A 22013-nucleotide genomic window follows, 5' to 3' on the forward strand; every position below is an offset into this window, starting at 1 on the left:
TGACTGAATTTTTAGCATGTGCTGATGGCACCCCTGGCAGGCAGGCAATGCCCCCCTACATCAATCACTATAGGAAATTCTGAAGTTTAAGTCCTGGAGCTCAGCACCAGTGAGTGGTGGCAGGGAATACGAGAGGAGGCCAGCTTCTCACCTCATCTTTTAGAACCTTGCTGGCAGGAACACTGAAGTTCCAACAGATGACTTTTATGATTTTACTATATTTAAGAAAAAATAAATCCAACCATTTAAGTGACACATGAATGTCAAAGCTGATGTTGTTACCTTGGAGACGTTAACTGAAACCCTGTTCAAGGCAGCCAGGGACCTCCAACTGAAGGGTCTGCGAAGAGAGCCCTCAAAATGGTCGTCGACTAACTCGATGATGACAGAGTAACTGGAAGACACATAGGGGGCATTGTAAAAGCAAAAGGCATGAAATCAACCTCTTTAAAAAGAGTAATGCTTGTTCTATCAAGAATGAAGATACAGAAAATAAAAATGCAACATCTAATCTTAAATTCCCCTGCAGTGTTATTGTGGAAAAGTATTAATGAAAAACTCTCACTTTACATTACAAACTTTCAGGCTCATCTCAGCACTGACAAGGAAAGAATACAAATATTTCTCCCAATAAGAAAGCCGTGAATTCATTCAACTATTTAGATAACACTCACTGATATTAAGATGAACAATCAACTGCATAGATGAACTCAATGTATAACACTACAACACATGTTATCGTAACCTATTTATTATTTTACATATAGTACAACAGTGTTAGTGTCGAAGGCACAGATATAGAGCATTTACTCCTAAGAGGTGAAGAACAACATGATTATAACTATTTCTATGGCAGTGAAAATTACATTGGAGGTCAGAAGTTTCCTCCTGTCCCTTTAAGCTATTAACTTATTTAAAAATCATTCCAAACCTTGCATGGTAAAATGGAGGGCCTTTTCGATACAACACTGTAAAGAAAAAGAAAGAAAATGTATAACCATTTGAAATCAAAATCTTATTACTGACATTTTCTCTTCTCCAAAGAGACATAAATACCCAATTATCTGTATATGGGTAGTTTGCAATATATCTTGTAGTCTATCTTAAAACTCAAACTGTTTTTTTTCCTCCTGGAACAAAATGCAATTAACAAAGCAACTCTATGATTGGGGCCCTGGCATTCTCATCTCACCCTCACCCCACAAATGAAATCCAAATTTGAATATAAGCAATTTTGGTCTCACCTCTTGTCTTATACTCTACAGAGTGAGAATGTGAAATTATGTCAAACATGTTAAGTTCGTATAACATGGACCAGCGTTTTGCTATTACTTTTTTTTTTTTTTGCTATTAATTTCAAATCGACCTAATTCTAAGTGTCTGAGGTACTCTGGCCAGGTACAAGTTGATTGAGTCTTGGTGCTAGAGAGGAATAAGAATCATGACTATTTTTAAGAAATAGTCAAAGTCAAGTGGAGAAGACAGTCACATAACCATACATACGAGTTGGAGATCAGTCTGCCCTACTAATTCATTCTACGGACGTCAAAAGCCAGTGTCCATGAGAGTCTGAGGCAGGGACTCTGTCATGCGGACTCTGGAACTTCATAGGGAACCTTTCAGAGGCACAAAGTCCGTGGCGAGGAGTGGCTGTTTATCAAACCTACTCCCTCTCTTTCTAGGCACATGGCTAGATTGTGTCTCTCAAGCAGCCAGGTTGGCCCATAAAACCCTGCCACGTACCAAGGCTATATTTACTTCTTTTTGAAGATGACCTTGAAAACCACTTGGTGAAGACCACAGAGCCATAAGGAAGAGCCTGGGCTCCTGAGGCACCTTGGAAGTTGATCTGCTCACCACTCAGAAACACCAGTTTTGGCTTTCGCATGAAAAATTAACTTCTGTGGTTAAGACTCTGAGGTATGGGGCTTATATGTAACTATGGCTATAAAAATTACTTTTACTAATGCACAATTACATCTGTAAGCTTATAGCTGTCCCCAGTGCAAAATCCGTGCAAATAAGCTTCTTATCCTTTGAGGAATTGACAGAATTTTCCTTTTGGGCCATATCAGTACTGTAGCTAATCACATTTTCCTTAGGTTCAGCAAGCTCAGAGCTACCTTGATAGCATGAGTTAGTAACTCTGTAGGATCCCATGGACAATAGAGCAACCCTTCACCTAGACTACACTTTCTAGAGTCACGTTTCCTTCTTATTATTCTATTTCCTATTTAAATTATATTTAAAGGATTTGGCAAGTCAGCTCAAATTCACTGTGCCAGGGCACAAATTTTAGTAAATACCCCAACATACAATCCTCAACTTTCTGAGATATGGTATAGTGGAAGGAAACCACGTACTGGAATGAACTTGAATTCAGGAATTTTGTTTTCTGGCTGGTTTCTGCCACTCATGGTTGTGTGACTTCAAGTAAGTTACTAACATCTCTGAGCCTCAGTTTCCAACAGTACAAAATGAAAAACGAGGGGGAAATTGAGATCTTTTCTAGCACTAAATACCATTATTTGTGACCAGGCACACATGTCTAATGTGCATCTGGAACACTGGAACATTACATAATTTGAAAGCAGCTCCTCCCAAGTTGGGTCCTTTTGGATGATTGATGATGGTGGTATAGCTTAGAAGTTAAAAGCACCAGACAGACCCAAGTTCAAGTATTATCAGTATCAAGACCACATGAAGATGCCCTATGTTTCAATCTCCTTATTAGGAAATCTGGGGGTAGTCATTGAAGGGAGAGGGGCTGACACAGTGACTGGCATAAAATGAAGGTTCAACATGTTACCTAGGATAGTAATCATAACGATGAGAGTGTATTCAGAGGGGAAAATAAAATCGTTTTACAAGAGTGCCTCTCAAGCAGAAAGATGAAAACTTCAGAAGTCTAAGAAATCCTGGGCTTTCAGAAATAAAGTCTGGAAGAATGGGGAAGAGAAGAGAAAGCTCCTTCTTATAAATGAATGCCAGCTATGGCATGTAGAAGGAATGAAAGAATTAGTAAATGATTACTGCAATAATTAATTCGGGCAGCCATTATAATTACTGGGGACCCAGGTATGCAGTCTCATCCTGCGTATTACTTGTTAATTACAAAAGGAAATATGCAATTTTATAACAGACATGTGACACTGGTCACTTTAGCCAAGTGATCAAACTTAGTGTCATTAAGAGTGGGACAGCCTGACATTAAGCACCTCCTGATGGGGCATGATACATACAACTATGTGAGCCAAAGAATGTGAGCTGGAGTCTAATCATGAGGAAACAACTGAACATATCTAGAATGTGGGATATCCTCCAGGAATCTTCAAAAAAATTTGATGCCCTGAAAAACAAGGTAGAGAAACTGTTTTCAATTAAAAAAAAAAAAAAAAAAAAAAGCTAAAAAGGCTATAGTGAGCCACAATCTGTGAATGTGGCCTTATTTGGAAAAGGCTCTTTAGGGTAGCCTGGGTGGCTCAGCAGTTTGGTGCCACCTTCAGCCCAGGGCATGATCCTGGAGACCCAGGATCGAGTCCCACATCGGGCTCCTTGCATGGAGCCTGCCTCTCCCTCTGCCTGTGTCTCTGCCTCTCTCTCTCATGAATAAATAAATAAAAATCTTAAAAAAAAAAAAAAAAAGGAAAAGGCTTTTTGCAGAGACTGGAATGATGCAACCATAAGCCAAAGGACATCCAGTGCCACTCGCAGCTGAGGAGACAAGGGATTGATGTCCCCTACTGCCTCTGGAGGGAGCACAGCCCAGTGGAATTCTGGCACCCTGAGCTGTGATAAAACGAATTTCCCATGTTTTAAGCCCACTAAGCTTGTGGTAATTTCTTATGGCAGCCCTAGGAAAGTAAAAGAGAAACCTACAATGCCAGATGTGATAAATCAATAGTGACTAGAGTCTGTATTGAAAAAACCACCACAAAACTCCCATAGCTGCAAAAGACATTTTGGGGACAATAGATGGAAATTTAAATTTTCTGGCATTTTAATGATATTGAAAGTTCTGATTTCTCTCAGGGATTATATGGTTTTATAGTGATGTAGAAGAATGTCCCTATTCTTATGAGTTGCATGCAAAAGCTGCGCGTGCAGATGTGGAAAATGTTAACAAAAACATTTAAGAAGTTTGACTGGAAAAATAAGCCAAGCGAGTGAACTAGTTGTCAGCCTCTGGGGCTGGGTGCCACTGCTGGCGATGACTCCTTTGGGCTCCAGGAACCCTGTACCCTGTTGGCTTCTAATGGCCCCCATCACTCCACTTGTCTTTCAACTTCTAATTCGCAGGCAGCTGTGAAATTACACGACCAAACTCAGTCAATGCAAATCCAAAATTGGGATTGTGTGGGAAGGAGGCTTAGGAGTAATTAGATCTTAAGTCACATCAACCAGTAGCTGCATGTGTCAGAACAAAATATACAGCTGGAGTTGGTCTTTAGCTTTCAGGCTGGCAATGGTGGTTTGGTGTGGTGGAAGTACATCGAGCTTGGACTCAGAGCTAACCTCTGCACTTACTTGCTGTGGGACCCTCGGCAGCTTCCTTGACCCTTCTAAACCATAATTTCCCCAACATACTATAAAAGGAAGTGAATACCATGTGACTCACAGGAGTATTAAGATTAAACAAGATGAGGGAAAAAAAGCACCAAGGCTAGGTGCCAGGGCAACATAAAAGCCAGCAGATGAAGGAGCTTTTGGGTGGGGAATATAAGGAAAGGCTCCCACTTGGTTTTTAATCTGGTTTTCACTAGTGGGTGATCAAGGTCAAGTAGCTTGACAGCTGCACTCAATTTGAGATCCATATCACTTGTTCCAAGCACTGCTCCTGCAAATGAAATGTGATTGACAAGATTTATTCAAGGGAAGAGTTTCCCTGATAAGATGTGAATTTCATAATGGCCCTTTGTCATAAGTCATTACTTCTATAAGCAGAAACAATGGTTAAGAGAGGATGTCCTGGGCTTAACCTGTGTTGGCAGTTCTAGGGTATGTGTGATTAGGTCACCAACCTTCAAAATTAAAATAATATTGTTAAAAAATTGCAGGCACCAAGCAGCTGTGCCCAGAGAACAGGAAAATTTAGGGAAGCTATTCCTTTTTTTTTTTTTTTTTAATTTTATTTTTAAGTAATCTCTATGCCTAGTGTGGAGCTTCAACTCCCAATCCCGAGATCAAGAGTTGCATGCTCTACCAACTGAGCCAGCCAGGTGCCCCAGGAAGCTGTTCGTTTTATCCCAGGCTTGTGAACCCCTGCTAAAGCAGGAAATGTGAAGACACCCTTCGTGTTGCTGCTGGGCCAGAGATCTGGTCCCACATTAATTATACAAGCAGCCTGAAGTACATGATATGATCCAGCTGTGGGCAAAGGCCTCCAGGGAGTTGGGCAATAACACTTGCTTTTTTTCTTTAAAAAAAAAAAAAAAATCTGTCCTTTCAACCTTCCCTATAAGGCAGTTGTCTTTTTTTTTTAAATAAATATTTTATTTATTTGAAAGAGAGCGAGAACATGAGCAGGGGAGGGACAGAGGAGGAGGGAGAAACAGCCTCCCCTCAGAGCAGAGTCCGCTACAGTGCTCCATCCCAGGACCCTGAGATCATGACCTGAGCTGAAGGCAGATGCTTAGTGGACTGAGCCACCCAGGTGGCCCAGACGGTTTGTTTTAAAACGACTCTTCATCAACAATATGGGATATATCGAAAATACCTGAGATAAGTTATGCTTAGAAGGTACTCCACAAAGGCCCCTTTCCCTTGCAACTTTTATTTTTTTGTAAAGAAGATGGTGTTACTCATGATAAGCAAATGGAAACTTAGAGAGATGATGTAACTTGCCTGAGGTCACACAGTAAAGAGGTAGAGTTGGCCATGAACTTAAAGAGCTCTCTTCACTAGCCCCATGCCACCTCTGAAAGTATCCCTACAGCCTTGTTGACTGGAAAATTCTAACTCAAGTTTCACCCATACAATGAGAAAGCTGAAGACGACCTGCCAAGTGTTTGCACCAAGTGGCTATTCTTACAGGAGTATGAAAAGGAGAACACGGCAGGAAGCCAATGAAGGAAAATGAAACAGGCACATAACTTATTTAAACATGGTGAACTGTGGCCAACACAATTCTGTATAAACCTAACAAACTAATTTCAAGCTAATCCTGATCATTTGTGTGCTAACCCTGAGTTAGGATATCTGAACCTGAAATCCAGGCATGGAAGAAACAAAAGAAACCATTTATCTCAGAGGGATAGGAAACCCTTAACCTTTATTTTGGATTCCTGGCACCCTTCCCACTGGAGAATCTAATGAAAGGCATGGACTCTTGACCCAGAAAAACACACCAATCTACAAACACCATATTTTATGGGGTCTCCTGAAGACTATCCTAAGATTCCAGGATAAGTGCAATTTTAGAGCATTTAGATTTAAAATATTGAATTGGCTTTCTTTGGGTATTAAAAAGGCTCAAAACACATGAAACAATCACATGATACAGCTCACAAGACCTCAAGGGCCATGACTCCTTAGAGGACTTCTCAAATATCTTGACATTTTTGAGCCTCACAAACAATTCTGAAAACATCCAGGAAGCACCTTCACTTAGCAGATGTGGAAAATGAGTTTGAGGGACTTAGTAGTGACACTAGTGCTGGAAGGGACCCCAGGGTCTCTGTCCACTCACCCGGGCCTGTGGCTTTGAGAGTTCCTTACATAATGACTACTCCACATTTATATGTGAAGACTCTCCTGTGCTCTAGAATCATCTATCTTCATAATATCTCCACTGGACCTACTTAATATGTCCCAAATACGAATCCTAAGTATGTAGGCATTATTCCCAATTCCTCTTTTTTTTTTTTTTTTTAAATTTTTTTTTTTTATTTATTTATGATAGTCACAGAGAGAGAGAATGAGAGACAGAGACACAGGCAGAGGGAGAAGCAGGCTCCATGCACCGGGAGCCTGATGTGGGATTCGATCCCGGGTCTCCAGGATCGCGCCCTGGGCCAAGGGCAGGCGCCAAACCGCTGTGCCACCCAGGGATCCCTCCCAATTCCTCTTAAATGAAATTCTCACATCCATTCTGTCTCCAGGGCTGGTTTGACTCATTTTTCCTAACTAAGTCTCTCTGCTTCCATTTTTGTCTCCTGCCCCACCCTGTAGTCTATTAGTAACAGAGCAGACAGAGGGTCCTATTCATTTTAAGTCACTTCTTTGCTCAAAATCCTCAAGACTTCCAATCACCAGAATAACAAACAGGTCCTACACAATCTGCATCAGCCTAAGTTGCAGACATCACCTCATGTTACTCTCCCTCTGGGATTTAAAAGTTCTCGACATACCATCTTTATGCAGTTCCTGAGATTTCCTTACTTCAGGGCTTCTATGCTTGCTGTTCTCTTTGTGCCTCCTCTGTTCTTCACTCTTCCTTGGGATCTCCAAGTTCTGGATCCCTGTCTTCATGTTGTTCCTGCCTCAGGGCTTTTGCACTTACTGTTCACTTTGTGCCTACCCTGGTCTTCCCCAGATTCTCAAGTGACCTGTTCCCTCACTGTGGTCACATTTTTGCTTGTGGTCACATCTTTTCAAAGTCTTTTCCTAACTTTCTTCACTCTCTATCCCTTTCCTGTTTTATTTTTCTCAGTATTTAATAGTCCCTGAAATTACATTATGTATTTACTTGTTTGCTTACTCATCTTCCCAGCCAGAATGTAAGCAGCTGCACTGAGGCAGCTTTGTATTTGTCTCATTCACCTCTGTATTACTGGCACCTAAGAAGACCTGGCCCGCAGAAGACTCTCAGTAATTATCTGTTGAATGAAGTGCTCGTCTGGTCCAGAATTCTCTCTTTACGATAAGAATAGGCAGTTTCCAAGAGTTTCCAGAATTCAAACCTCAGCTCTCTTAAGTTGCTGGCCCTGGAAACTATTAGGGGAAAATGACCCATTCTCCAAAAACTGCAATCTTCCCATCAGAAAACTAGGAATAATAAAGAGTATCCTTTGCACAGGACTGCTTTAGGGATTAAATGATATAATGAATTTTATTTTTTTTTTTAAATTTTTTTTAATTTATTTATGATAGGCACACAGTGAGAGAGAGGCAGAGACACAGGCAGAGGGAGAAGCAGGCTCCATGCACCGGGAGCCCGATGTGGGATTCGATCCCGGGTCTCCAGGATCGCGCCCTGGGCCAAAGGCAGGCGCCAAACCGCTGCGCCACCCAGGGATCCCCGATATAATGAATTTTAAAATGCTTGACACATAGTAAGTGCTCAACAAAGGATAGCAGTGATTATCATATTATTATAGGATTATTCTCATTTTCAGATGAGACAATTGAGTCCTAGCAGGTAAGGGACTGCCTTATATCACATGATAACATGGCTAATGAGGGGGGGGGGGGGCCATAAAACTCTTTTCTCAGATTACAGAGCAGATGAGAGGAAAAACCTTAATATGTAGAGCTACAGGCTTCTGTCTCTGGGCTTTCTCCTCAGATTTCCTTTTCACTCTTTCTGGACAAACCCTCTAGCCCAACCCAAATATTTTTATTTAAGCCAAAAGGAAGACATCTTAGAAAAAAATCAGCAACAGCACATATTACCAATTCAAGTTTTCACCCTGGGATCTGTTGCAGATGCTGGTTCTCACACCTACCGTGTCAAGAACTACTTACGTAAATCTGTCCCATACTTAAGTCCCACTTTGGGCACCCAGCCCTTGCTTCGGAAGTAATGGTATGCCATGTATGTAGTCCTGAATGTGGGCTGAACTACAGTGAAAGCTTTCCAGAGCTTCATGATTGTTAAGGGCTCCTAATGTTAGTGAAAGGAAAAAAAGGCATTATTATGCATGCATTCGCTCATCATTCAGCCAGTGACCTGACATCCATACTAAGTGTGGAGCCGAAGCAGTAAACATACACAGTACTATGACAGAGGGACTTAACAGAGGATCTAAACCTGTGCTGTCTGGTGTGGCAGCATCAGACACGGGCCAGAAGGGAGATGTGCTCCAGGTGGAAAATACACACTGAATTTCAAAGACTTGGCAGGAAAACAGGAATGATACGTTGAAATAAATAAACTATGTAAATAATATGACTTTTTCTTTTAACCCCTTTCATGTAGCTACCAGAAAATTTAAAATGATACCCATGGTTCCTGTCTGAGGCTTATCTATCAGACAGCATGACTCTGGACAAGGCTGCCCTGTAACAGTAACATCGGAGATGAGGAGGAAGTAGCCAAGTGGAAGGGGGTGGTGGAGGGAACTGGAAGCAGTGGGGTGAGGCAGAGAAATGAGTGCATGCCAGGGTGCTCAAGTGTGACAAGTCCACCAAAGTCGGAGGGCAGTGCGTTTCAAACATTTCACAGACCCAAGAGAGTAGCTACTGTATGGCAGGTCACATTCAGAAAAACCAAAACATAATTTTGTAAAAGCTTAAAAAAAAAAAGCCCCATTTTAGTCTTTGAAACTGGAAAATTTATCTCATGGCACAAATGAATAGTCCAACTCCATATGTTTCTAATGGAGGAAGTGAAGAGATTGAGAGTGGCCTGGTTCAGAGAACATTCGATTCGATTCTCTGGTTGGGTTAGGGCTCAGTCAATGAGACTTGCTCAGTTTGTCGCAGCCCAAGATTTTAAACCCATAAATATGAGCTAGAGGTTTGTTTGTTTGTTTCTTTCTTTCTTCTTCTTTTTTTTTTTGGTTGTTCCTAAAATAGAAACTCCATACACATGTGGCCTTTAAATCCCAAACTAAGGTAACACTCTCCGCCCCTGTAATAAGCAATAGTCTTGTGGGAAAGGCCAAACTTCCACTTTGGAGAGCCCATCATGTTTCAGAGGCTCAGGAGTCTAGGTGGCAGTGAAATATTCTGATGAATTTCAGCTAAGGCCTAAGAGAAGAGACAAGGAGAGCTAAGAATGGCCATCATCTGGGAAAATGAGTCACCCATCAGCCGACAGCTATTTTCAAACCACTGGAATACTCATGAAAATAATTTATATAATTAGAATTTGATGAATGATAGATAAAATTATGTACTCACAAGAACAGAACAAAATATCCTTTCTCTGTTCTATTTATTGTTCTGCTTAACTTTTTCTTTTTAATTTCATTTCAGTTATTTTGAATAGGTATTATATTCACATGATCCAAGTTCACAAAGCATAAAAATGTACAGTGAAGTTTCCCCTTCCACCTGTGTGCCCAGCCCCCTTGATGCCTCTACGAGAAGGTAACCAATGATATTGGCTTCTTGTGGGACTTTGTTCTAAGGGCAGCAGGCTACAGTACAGAATCACAGGCTTTGGAGATACCCTGACACCAGACTAGCTGTGTGACCTCGGGTGAGTTACTTACTTCCCCTGAGCCTCAGTTACCTTAACTGTAGAATTCTTACCAGGCAGAGTTAAGGTTTAGAAGTATTGCTTGTAAGGTACCCAATCACAACCTTTACCAAAGTAGGTGCTGAACATGGCAGTTTTAATTTTTAGTACTGTCCTAACACAGATTTCCTGATCATTCTCTAAGATACTACTCTTCTCCTAGTCTCCGGGAATGAAATAAATCTGAAAGAGTCAAAGCTGGCTTCTGCCTTAATGATCCCAATTAGGGAGCACCTGGGTGGCTTAGTTGTTTAAGTGTCATGACTTGATTTTGGCTCAGGTCACAATCTCAGGGTCATGAGATTGAGCCCTGCATCAGGCTCTGCACTCAGAAAGGAGTCTGCTTGGATTCTCTCTGCCTTTCCTTTTCCCCTTCCCCCACTCGTGCATGCTCTCATAAATAAATAAATAAATAAATAAATAAATAAATAAATAAATAAATAAAAGATTTTACAAAAAAAAAAAAAAAAAGCCTAAATTTGGGGATCTTACCCAAAGCCTAAACCCAGAGAAAAAATTCAATTCAGTTTTATTCAGTGAAAGTAGGTGCATCTGTATTACAGTAATAGGAAAATTACTACAACCTGCTTTTAATACCAGGAAACTTTTAAGTGGATTATATCTAAATATAACATCTTACCTTCTCATAATAAATACTCAGACATCCTAGAGCATAGACCAGGAAAAAGGCCTAAAAACAGAGCAAGCAGAAATGTGCATTAGAAACTGTCCCACGTTCTTGAGAAGTTATTTTACATATTGATTTCTTTTTGCCTTAAGTACAAATTAAATCATCTTCAAAATGGCCACAAATTTTTAATATAAATGGTTCATGCAAATTTCAAGGATTAGAAAAAATCTAAGAAAATATGAAAGTCACAAATTGGTTAAAAATCAGTAAAAAACAAAGCATTTGTACGATATTTTCCATGTATTTTCCTCCTTAAAAACCATCTACCTAAACTGAAAAATGATTAAACAGCTGTAATAATAGAAAGCTTACCTCATTAGATTTTCCTCTGTAAAATTAAATAATCTATTAAACGGAGAAAAAAAACTTACAGAAAGAAATATACAGAAATCTGCAAAAAAGTAGGCCTTGCAGATTTGGCTTGTAAAACAGGAGTTTCTCAGTCACCCTTGCTGTAAAGTGACTTCCTATTAAGTAATCCCTATCTTCCCATGAACTTCACCACACAGTAATGTGTTTTACTTGCATGGTGGAAGCAGGAGGAAAAGCAAGGAAAGTCAGCTATAGTTGAGTAAAATGAAAATAAAAATTGCTTTTCCCTCCAAAAAGTTTATTTATTTAGTAATCTCTACACACACTGTGAGGTTCGAATTCCTGACCCTGAGATCAAGAGTCACATACTCTACCAACTGAGCAAGCCAGGTGCCCCAAATGCTGTCTGATAAAAGACAGACAATGCTAAACATTGATACCACTAAACAGACCCTGTTCTTCATTCTACTTGTAGAGGGGGACAGGGTTGTTTACACCTGACTAGACTTATGCAAGATTGGTGTGCCAGTGGCTAAACCATGGCTATTAGTAAAACTGGAGTACTTACTTTACAAATAGGACAAAAGATTATAACCAAATGAAAAACATTCTGCTGCTCTTGCCGCCTGGCACAGATGAGGTGACAGAGATGTAGTCCCCTGTTCTGCGCTTGCACGTTTCTGTTCAACAGCACGGTACTGACAGTGTTTAGCTTGCACTGTTTACTTAGCTTGCTTCCTCACTGCCCCAGCACACATAGGAACAAACAACAAGAAGATTTAAGAGAGCACAGGCTATGGAGCTGTAGGTGGTTTCAAGCAGCGACAAGGTTCACTAAGGAAACATTCTCATGATCCCCAGGAATTGCCTGAATCCACCCACTGTTACTTTCTCCTGGCTAGCTGATGGCACTTCTCTTCACAGGAGCAGTTCTCAAAGAAAGGTCTGGGGATCCTGGAGTTCCCAACACTCTTTCAGAAGATCTCCAGGTCAAAACTACTTTGTGATAATAATGCATTATTTGCCTTGTTCCTGCTCGTTCTCTCGAGGTTTGAAGACATGTGGTATCACAACAGAATGAATACAGAAGTAGATGTGGGCAGCCAGCTGACTTCTAGAAAGCCAGACCTTAAAGTGACTGGCAGAAATGAAAAACAGTGCCATTCTTCTCACTGAATTTATTCTGTTTTGAAAGAATATAGTTTTCATAAAATTTTATTTATGTTAACGTATAATGGATTTCACGTCATTATCTTAAAATGAATTAACGAACAAATATTTAAAATTTTGTTTTAATTGACAATTTGGTAAACAGTGACAGATATACTCCACATAAAGAGGTTCCTTGGGGTCTTTTTAATCATTCTTAAGAGAGTAAAGTGGTTCAAGAACTACAACTTTAGTTTCACTCAGATCTAATCCTAGAGTTTCTCTGAAGATACAGGTGGTCACCTGAAGGTCCCGCTTCTCTGGGTCCCAGCCACCACCCCCTGCCTGGACTTCTCGAAAGCTTTTCTGCTCCATGCATTCTCACAGCAGCCAGAGCCATCTTTTTCACATGTGAAGGTCATGTGGCTCCCATGATTAAAACCCTCCAAAAGGCTTTACTACACTTTGCTTCCTACCGCCTCCCACTCCGTGAGATCTGACCACCACTCTTGCTGGCCATGTTGGCTCCATGTCTGCTCCTGAACACACGAAGCTCATTCATCTTCCTTCACCCTTGTAATGGCTATGCCCGTATCTGGCAAGGTCTTCCCTTCCACCCTCTTAAAGCAACCCCCAACCCAATCATCTTCTTTAGAACAGTTTTGTCTGAAAAGATCTTTCTTACATGTGTCTCTCCAACTCAAATGTAAACTCTGTGAGAGCAGACACTCTGTCTGCAGTTTTGCTGGCCTGGGAGGGGATCCAGCACATGGTGATTGCTCAGTGCTTGTGCCGAATCAACTCTGAGTTTAGGAAACTGCCAGAGTCACTGAGAGTAGGTTTCTGCCGGTCTGGCTCTCCAGCTCCTTTCTCCTCACATGGATGCTCTATGCCCCCATGGCCCCTTTTACCTACTGGTAACCGCTTTCCCAGGTGCCCTACAATCTTATTTTGCTTTTGTCTTCCTGTGGCACACTACTTATTAATGCAGAGTACCACTGTTTCTTGGATGCACACAGTGGCCAGAAGGTGCCACGGAGGAGGAAAACTTGGGTCCTCAAGGAGCCAAGTGATTCCCCTGTCGGCTCTCCCAGCTGTCACTTCTTGGTTCAGAATGGTGCGACAGTGAGAATTCTGGGATGTGGTAGAGCTGGGCTGAAATCTTCACTAACAGGCCCGTAGAAGTGTCACTTAAGCTCTCCTACCTCATCTACAAAATGAGGATGAAAATGCCTTATTAAAGATTTAATGGGATTAAATCTCATAAAAAATTTAAAGGCTATGTGAAGCACCTAACTGCTCCATTCATTTTAGTTTTCCCTCCTTTTTAAAAAATCATTTAGATATTATAGCCTGGAAAAGTTCAATCCTCTCCTTGCCAAACAAAAGACTCCTTCCTGTTGTCTGTTAGAATTTAAGTTCTTTAAAAACTTTCCATTATCAGTAAATGAATGCTTCTCTAAAAACTGATGAAACCAATGCCTCATTAATATATATTGGCCTAAAATAAATGCCTTTTATGAATGCACACAAACTGCTCTTAGGCATTTATTACAGATGGAATGGATCTTAACTGAGTTGGCTGTATTTAGAATTAAATCATCAGAAGACAGGGGAAGTCTGGGAAGGTGGGTGATTATGTCCCTTGAGATCTCATTAGTAAGTTTTTACTATCAAAGCAAAAAAGAGGGAAGAGTTTAATGATGGTTTTAATGTCATGTCACTAAATCTAGTTTGGTCCCAAAGCATTATAATGGAAAAACAGTTCTCAGTAACAGATCTCTAAGTCAGCTGTGGTTATTATCATTCCCAAGCACCCGAGAGAACTGCTCTGAATCACCACAGAAGGGCCGTCCATGTTCCTGATGGACATTTATGGAAAAACACTAAATTGTACAACTGGTACACCAAACATGGGTGATTGAGAGGAAATCTGCCAAAACAGACCTGAGAGGCAGAGGTAGGTTTAATCACACACTCCCTGAAAACTGCAACACCTCTCTGGAATAACCTCAAGAACAAGCAGCTTCCAAGAATGCAGAGCAATCTCACCTACCTCCCATTACTCTTGTCTTTCTTCAGGGAGTGTTTGGGAGAGAGCAGCAGACAGCAGCACCTTTTCTTGTTGGTAAAAAGCATCACATGGAACACAACTGGTCACCTACTGTAACAGTAAGGTTGATACCCAATGCTCGTTCTCTGCCCATGGCTGCTGCCTCCCAGAGTTGAGACAATGGCCAGCTCCTCCTGGCGTCAGCCCTCCATCCCACCCTCCTACTGGTGTAGCTCCGGCACCTGCCCTTCCCTGACACAGCTTCCTGCAGTGCCGCAGTGCCTCCATGACCAGGTCAGACCCCTGGTAGATACCAGTAGACATGCCTTCCATGATCTAGTCCTCCTGTGTTGCCATCCAGGACCAACCTACATGAAAGATCCTATGCTGCCCAGAGATAGCCAACTGGCTATCTCCTATTTATCTTTGACCATTCACAGATATCACCGACTCTGTAAAGTCTTTTCTGTTAGCTTGTAACCCTTTGGACCACCCGCCCCAACAGTTTCTGTGCAAATCCCACATCTTGTATGCATCCATTTAATAAATATTATTATTTGTTAAGCACCTGATAGATGTCAGGCGTTGGGTACAAGGATACTAGAGGAGAATACTGGCACAATCCACAGACCGCATTGGATGTAATTATTTCTGGGCTATCTTTAGGACCGGAGCCATATTCTGTTTATTTCGGTATTGTTAGTACCTAGCCCAGTGCCCGGCACATAGTAAGTACCCAGGGAACACTGGTGTAAATACTGATTGCAAAAGAAAATGTTCCAATTGGCTACTAAATAGCTTTTACAAGTAATTTAATAATGATGATAACGACAAGAAAAGCAGGCACTAACACTTATTGAACATTTACTATACATCAGGCACTGTGCTGAGCCCATTACACATAAGTTCCCAGAACATCTTTGAGCAAGGTATGACATAACTCTCATTTAGAGAGAAGAAATCAAGGGCCGGAGAGCCCAAGCACCTAGAGAATGGGTATCTACCGTGCTGTCCAGCATAACTTCCTGTGATGTCAGTGCTCTACACCTGTGCTGTCCAGTACAGCCACCACTGTCCATATGCGGCTGCTGAGTGTTTGAAATGCGGCTGCTACAACTGAGAAACAGAATTTTGAGTTTTGCTCAATTGTATTTTAAATTAAATAGTCACATGTGGCTACCGGCTACTATCTTTGATGACAGATTCAGCTGTCTCATTTGTAAAATGAGGTAAAGTAAATAATTCCAGACATCCTTTCCTAGTCCAACAGTCTGTTCTTTGTACATGTGGCCTCATGGCAAGGAAGGAGGTACAGGCAAGGAAATCCAGAGACACAACTACTTTTCTGTGGACACGTCCAAAATATTGCCAATGTGGATGCAGTCAACAAGCACTTCCTGGGACCCACATGTACATTGGGAATGGTGCTAAACACTGCAGGAGCCACCCATGACAGGCAGGAGCACCTCTGGAGAAGGAGCATGAGGAAGGGGTGCAATTCTCAAGGGCAGAAAGGACATTTCTGTGTATCATATAAACATAAGCAAAGGAGGAGGGGCTGACACATGAACACGGGACAGAAGAACTCTAAATCAGAGGGAAAATTTATGATGCAGTTTTAGAAAGTCACTTTTAGCCAACTTTTGGGAACGCTGCTGTTGCACTGAGAGAACATGTATGAGTAATTTGGCAGAAGGAAATATCTGGAATCCACTTATGTAATTAGCAGTCATGACATGACTTGAAGCATGCATCATAGCTTTAAAAGCTGGTGACAGGGAGCCCTGGTGGCTCAGTGGTTTAGCGCCGCCTTCAGCCCAGGCCTGATCCTGGAGACCCGGGATCGAGTCCCACATCGGGCTCCCTGCATGGAGCCTGCTTCTCCCTCTGCCTGTGTCTCTGCCTCTCTCTCTGTGTGTCTCTCATGAATAAATAGATAAAATCTTAAAAAAAAAAAAAAAAAGCTGGTGACATCCATGAATATACTAAAAACCATGAACTATATACTTTAAATGGGTGAGTGGGGGATCCCTGGGTGGCGCAGCGGTTTAGCGCCTGCCTTTGGCCCAGGGCGCGATCCTGGAGACCCGGGATCGAATCCCACGTCGGGCTCCCCGTGCATGGAGCCTGCTTCTCCCTCTGCCTATGTCTCTGCCTCTCTCTCTCTCTCTCTCTCTGTTACTATCATAAATAAAAAAAAAAAAAAAAAATAAAATAAATGGGTGAGTGGTATGGTATATAAACCATGATACAGGAAGGCTCCCCCTAAAATCTTAGGCTTGATGAAATGAAGGCTAAGAAGTGTAATTTAGGCAGGCCTGCTTTGGAAGTTGCCTATGGTCATTTCAATACCAATTTGTAATGTTCAGTTACTAAATACTCACTTACTAAAATACATAGAGAACTCATTTACAACTGGACCGCCTTATAGGTTGCCTGGGCCCTGAGACCACAGGCTGAGAAGGTAACATGCAGGAAACATACCTCTTCTAGGCTGAGTTGCAAATACTCCAAGATCCTATATGGATTTCTTCTGCATACTAATCTCTTTTTGGGTGCCAACTGCAAAGAAATAAAATACATACAGAACCAATGGAAGCGCTACACGTTACACAGAGCAGACTGCATTTTAAAACACACATTTTTCTTATAAATTTCCCAGATTCACATTTATTGGATTAATACTGTTAAAAACGTATTTTTTTATAATTATGTGGAAACAGAAGTTTTAGTTTCTACTATCAACATTTTCTTTCTGTTCCCCATGAATTTTTCCCCACAGTTGTGATCCTTTTGTTGGTGGAATTTATATACTTCTTTTCACCCTCTTGCATCTAACAAGTGTGGGCCTAGGTTCTTCATTAGGGCTTCATAAACCCCAATCTAAAGGCTAGACACTATTTCTTCAAACTCATGTTTCACATACTACTTGACCACTAGATTTTCTCATTTTTAGCTATTGCAGATAATTCTAGGGCAACTGTCTCTGACTGAACATCCCTCAGTGGAGTGGCTCCTGATCCTGCCTGTGCTCCCGTGCTGACTTTCATATTGGAGACCTTTCCACTACAGCTCTATTTAAGACTATGTGCAATTACCACAGCATTTCTTTTTCTCCCACCCAAGGGAAAGAATATTATTTCTTAAATATTTTATTTGAGAGAAAGGGGGGGGGCACACACATGTATGCATAACCAGGGAACCTGATCGTGAGGCTCAATCCCAGGACCCTGAGATCGTGACCTGAGGCAAAGGCAGATGCTTAAGTGACTGAATCACCCAGATGCTGCGGGAAAGAATACCATTGTACCTGCTTTAATTTACACATTTTTAAAAAGTTAAGTTATTCACAAACTTAGAGGTTTTAGTAGAAATAGACCTCACAACTATGGAGCTGGGAGCCAGCATCCACTGGTTCCCTCTGAGGGTCTCACCACCTCTCACATACCCTGGGCACTTAATATGAGCCTGTTACCAGTTCTGAGTAAGGAACATCCTGGTTAGGCCACATCTGCTAGGGGCCAGAAACAGATGGCTCTGGAGGAAGCGACTAATTTTCTTCAGTTTATCCTTGAACGATGCAAAGATCAGGGGCACCACAGAAAATCTGTGTATAACTTTTGACTCCCCCAAAACTTTACTAATAAGCCTACTGTTGACCAGAAGCCTTACCAATAATAGAAACACCTAATTATCACGTATTTTATATAAGTATTAAATGCTATATTCTTACAATAAAGCTAGAGAAAAAATACTAAGAAAATCATACGGCAGAGAAAACACATTTACAGTATTGTACTATTTGCTAAAAAAAAAAAAAAAAAAGACAAATTCATGTATAAGTGGACCCATTCAGCTTGAACTCATGTTGTTCAAGGGTTGGCTATACTTACTTCTTCATTTGGGGCACATTCCTGCTCGCTCACATCATACACATCTTCCTCCACCAGCACGTACTCATCACCAGGCCCTCTCTTTCTGGCACAGAGATCTGCTTGCTGGCTCCCGTCCCCAGGCTGAGTGTCCCCAGGTGTGGGGAGGAGACCATCATCTTTGCCACAGTGAATTTGAGGCAGAGGGCAGTGTTGCAGTGTGGCACCCTCTACCACAGATTCATCCAGGCCATCTGGAGTGAGTGGGTCAGGCCCAGAGCCCTGCTGCTGGTGGTCTGATGGCTTGCTGGGACCCTCCATGCCAACAGACTTACCCGAGTCCCCATTCATCATGGAAAGTTCCTCTCTATCTGTGGTACCTTCCATTTTGGAAACTGTTCCAGAGTTCAGCTCGTCATGCCGCTGACCTTCTTCATTCCTTTTTATACCAGAATGCTCAAGTGGTTTTGTGTAATCCTGGAGGATTTTACGCACTGTACTCTCATCCTGCCCCTGTCTTTGCATGAGCTTTGTGGCCCATTCTACACTATGCTGATACCTGCAAAATGAAAATACTGTCAGCAACACTTGACTTTTAATATTCAAAAGAAAACAGAGCTTGCAGAAAAGATGGGTAGGTAGTATGCCAAAATGTTTATAGCAGTTTTTCTCAGTAGTGGGCTATATGTATATGCTTTTGTTATACTTTTATGTGTTTTCTGACTGTTCTACAATAAGCATGTTTGTTACTTTTGTGTTTGTTATTAGAGCTTCACTTAACCTTAATTTGAAAAAAAAAAAAAAAAAACCAACTTTGACCCTGGTTTGACAAAGTACGAATATTTATATAATTTAAAACAGGTGGGCCAAATGATTTAGGTAAACACAAAGATAATATGGCCATCCTTTGTCAGGACTTCTTTTATATTATTCTCAATTTTGGATATCACATTTTCAAAAAAATATCCCATTCATAACATAAAGAGCCTTTGTTCAGTATTGGAATGAAAAATGAGAATTTCAGCCAACATTTTTCACAGTAACTACTAAGGTCTCCACTGCATATGGCAAGAAATGATTATGTGCTATAATATTGCCAAGCATCCGAGCAGAAAGGGCTTTTTCTCATAATAATTTTCAAAATATAGTTTGATGAGGAATATTTGCTTTGCTCTTCAAATACAAAGGCATGACTTCTCAAGTTACAAAAAGTCACAAGACAATAGATGTCACCATGTGACAATGCCACTGGAACACGCCTCCACGCAGTGTCAGGCTACCATACTGGAAATCTCTTCAGTGCAAGAGCTAAAGGCAATGTGAAACTCAAGCACTTTTTGCCTCTACCTACAGCTGTTAGCTTTGACAGCATGGTTTGTGGGAAGACAGATAATTTTACTCCTCATCTTGAGTATTTTGCTTTGTATGTGGGTGACTGAATATGTCATAGTTTATAAACTGCAACATCTCACATGCAATTGAATGAGGCGGCTGGCCTCTGCTATATTTAAGATTTGTGATTGCTTAACCCTGATTCCTCAGAAGAATCTCCAAGCTGGCCACACCCTGTCTATCCTACATAAGGATGAGCACACCTTCCTATATATTTGGAATTGTATCTTAGATTTAAAGAGTAAAACCTAGCAAGGCTACTCTCACACCTGACTGTATGCATGAATGTGTATTGCACATTTCAGGTTCAGCCTGACTCTGTCACTTGTGATGTGACAAAGCCAATGATTTAACTTCTTTGTGCTTTCCCCCAACCATAAGATGAGTACATTAAGATTATTACTGCATGAAGGGGTTATTACCTTAATAATCACAATAAAAAATGGAGCTGCTCAGAATGGCAGGGTGTCTCCCAGCCTGTATGAAAAGTATGGCCACTGTTGCATACATTTAAAAGAACTTTCATTTGAGGGTGACTGGGTGGCTCAGGGGTTGAGCATCTGCCTTTGGCTCAGGTTGTGATCCTTGGGGTCCTAGGATCAAGTCCTGCGTCAGGTTCCCCGCAAGGAGCCTGCTTCTCCCTCTGCTTATGTCTCTGCCTCTCTGTGTCTCTCATAAATAAATAAAATCTTGAAAAAGAAAAAAACTTTTATTTGAGAGATTGAAAAACAATCTTTGCTCTTCATACCACCTACACACTGGTTTTCCAGGCTTCATGGATCTATGAATCTCCTTTATTTGAACACAAATTTTTATGTCAATATGTACCTTTCCAGAGAAGGGATCCACAACTTTCATCAAATTCCTTGACTCAGGATGCCTGGGTGGCTCAGCGGTTTGGCGCCTGCCTTCAGCCCAGGGCATGATCCTGGAGTCCCAGGATTGAGTACCGTATCGGGCTCCCTGCATAGAGCCTGCTTCTCCCTCTGCCTGTGTCTCTGCCTCTCTCTCTGTGTTTTTCATGAATAAATAAATAAAATCTTTAAAAAAAAATTCCTTGACTCAAAATATGTGAAAGAACCACTGAATGAAAGGTTCAACAATTATCCCTTTAAGCAAAAGATCTGAGAGAGAGAAAGAGCCCACACAGGCCACTGCTTTACTCTGCAACAGGGCAGTCAAGGCAGATAGGAATTCAAACTCTCATTTCACCAGGTTATTATATTAGCTACACAACCCTTGTTAAGGCTCAGTTCCTCATCTGTAAACCAGGAGTAACCATACTAACTTCAAGGAGTTGTTATAAGGATTAAAGGAGACAATACGTGGACAATGCTCAGCACATAGAAAGTACTCGATAAATATTTGTCACTTATATGATTATGGGCTTTTTAGGTGGAAACTTAAAAGATCATTTTGACTTATACATATTACATTAAAAAATACAAATAACATTTTTAATGAATGGAAATGTACACTTTAATTAACTGCTCTTCGAGAACGGGGGCAGCCTTGTGGGGATGAGTGCTGCACCAGATCTGGGTTCTGGAGTTGGCTCTTCTGTGAGATTCTGAGCTAAATCACTTAGCATCACCATCTCTTTTTGCTCTTCTGCAAGAGGCCAGATGTTCATTTTATGGAAGCTCAAACCATGGCTGCAAAAGCATGTGAAGAAAGCCTCTGAGCAGGACTCATAATGAAAACAGCCAGATACACAAATGACTGAGACATATGGCATATGAGTCACAGAGCAGGTGTCTTCTCATTGGCTGGCAATGCCTTAAAAGGCCAAGTCCTGCTGCGATTAACCACAGACACTGCTGGAGAAGCAGCAGGAAGAGAAAAGTGAAAAGTAAAAGTCAGGAAACATAAGGCAGAGAGTGGCAGGAGGAAAAGGTGGTGGCTATGATTAGAAGCAGCAGTGAGACTGGTGAAAAGAAGACCCACTTCAGGGCCACCAGATTACAGAACGGTGTACCATCTGAATACGCCTGTTTCTTCTGTTTCTATGCCCCTGAACATACCTCCTCCCCTTGCATGGTGAACACCTTTCTCTATCACCTACTGATTAATGCCTATTTATCATTGGAAACTCACAGCAAAACAGTTTTGGGTCAGTTGGCTTTGGTCCAAGTACTG

At 41.4% G+C, this 22013-nt stretch overlaps 1 protein-coding gene across 7 annotated transcripts in view; it reads right to left on the minus strand.

The window, feature by feature from the left end:
- TSEN2 (tRNA splicing endonuclease subunit 2) overlaps positions 1 to 22013 on the minus strand; it is a 58679-nt gene that overhangs the window by 19925 nt on the left and 16741 nt on the right. For all 7 annotated transcript variants that reach the window (XR_007404062.1, XR_007404064.1, XR_007404063.1 and 4 more), the window contains 6 exons: positions 18504 to 19041; positions 17095 to 17172; positions 11046 to 11096; positions 8686 to 8824; positions 932 to 968; positions 283 to 394 (listed from right to left, as the gene is read on the minus strand). Coding sequence is in view for 4 of the 7 variants with exons in the window: in XM_025449481.3 (XP_025305266.1) it covers positions 283 to 394; positions 932 to 968; positions 8686 to 8824; positions 11046 to 11096; positions 17095 to 17172; positions 18504 to 19041 (955 nt within the window). In the remaining 3 variants the exon portion in view is untranslated. The remainder of the gene's footprint in view (positions 1 to 282; positions 395 to 931; positions 969 to 8685; positions 8825 to 11045; positions 11097 to 17094; positions 17173 to 18503; positions 19042 to 22013) is intronic.

This window comes from Canis lupus, chromosome 20 (assembly GCF_003254725.2).
Source record: "Canis lupus dingo isolate Sandy chromosome 20, ASM325472v2, whole genome shotgun sequence".
In the NCBI taxonomy this organism is placed as follows: Eukaryota; Metazoa; Chordata; class Mammalia; order Carnivora; family Canidae; genus Canis; species Canis lupus.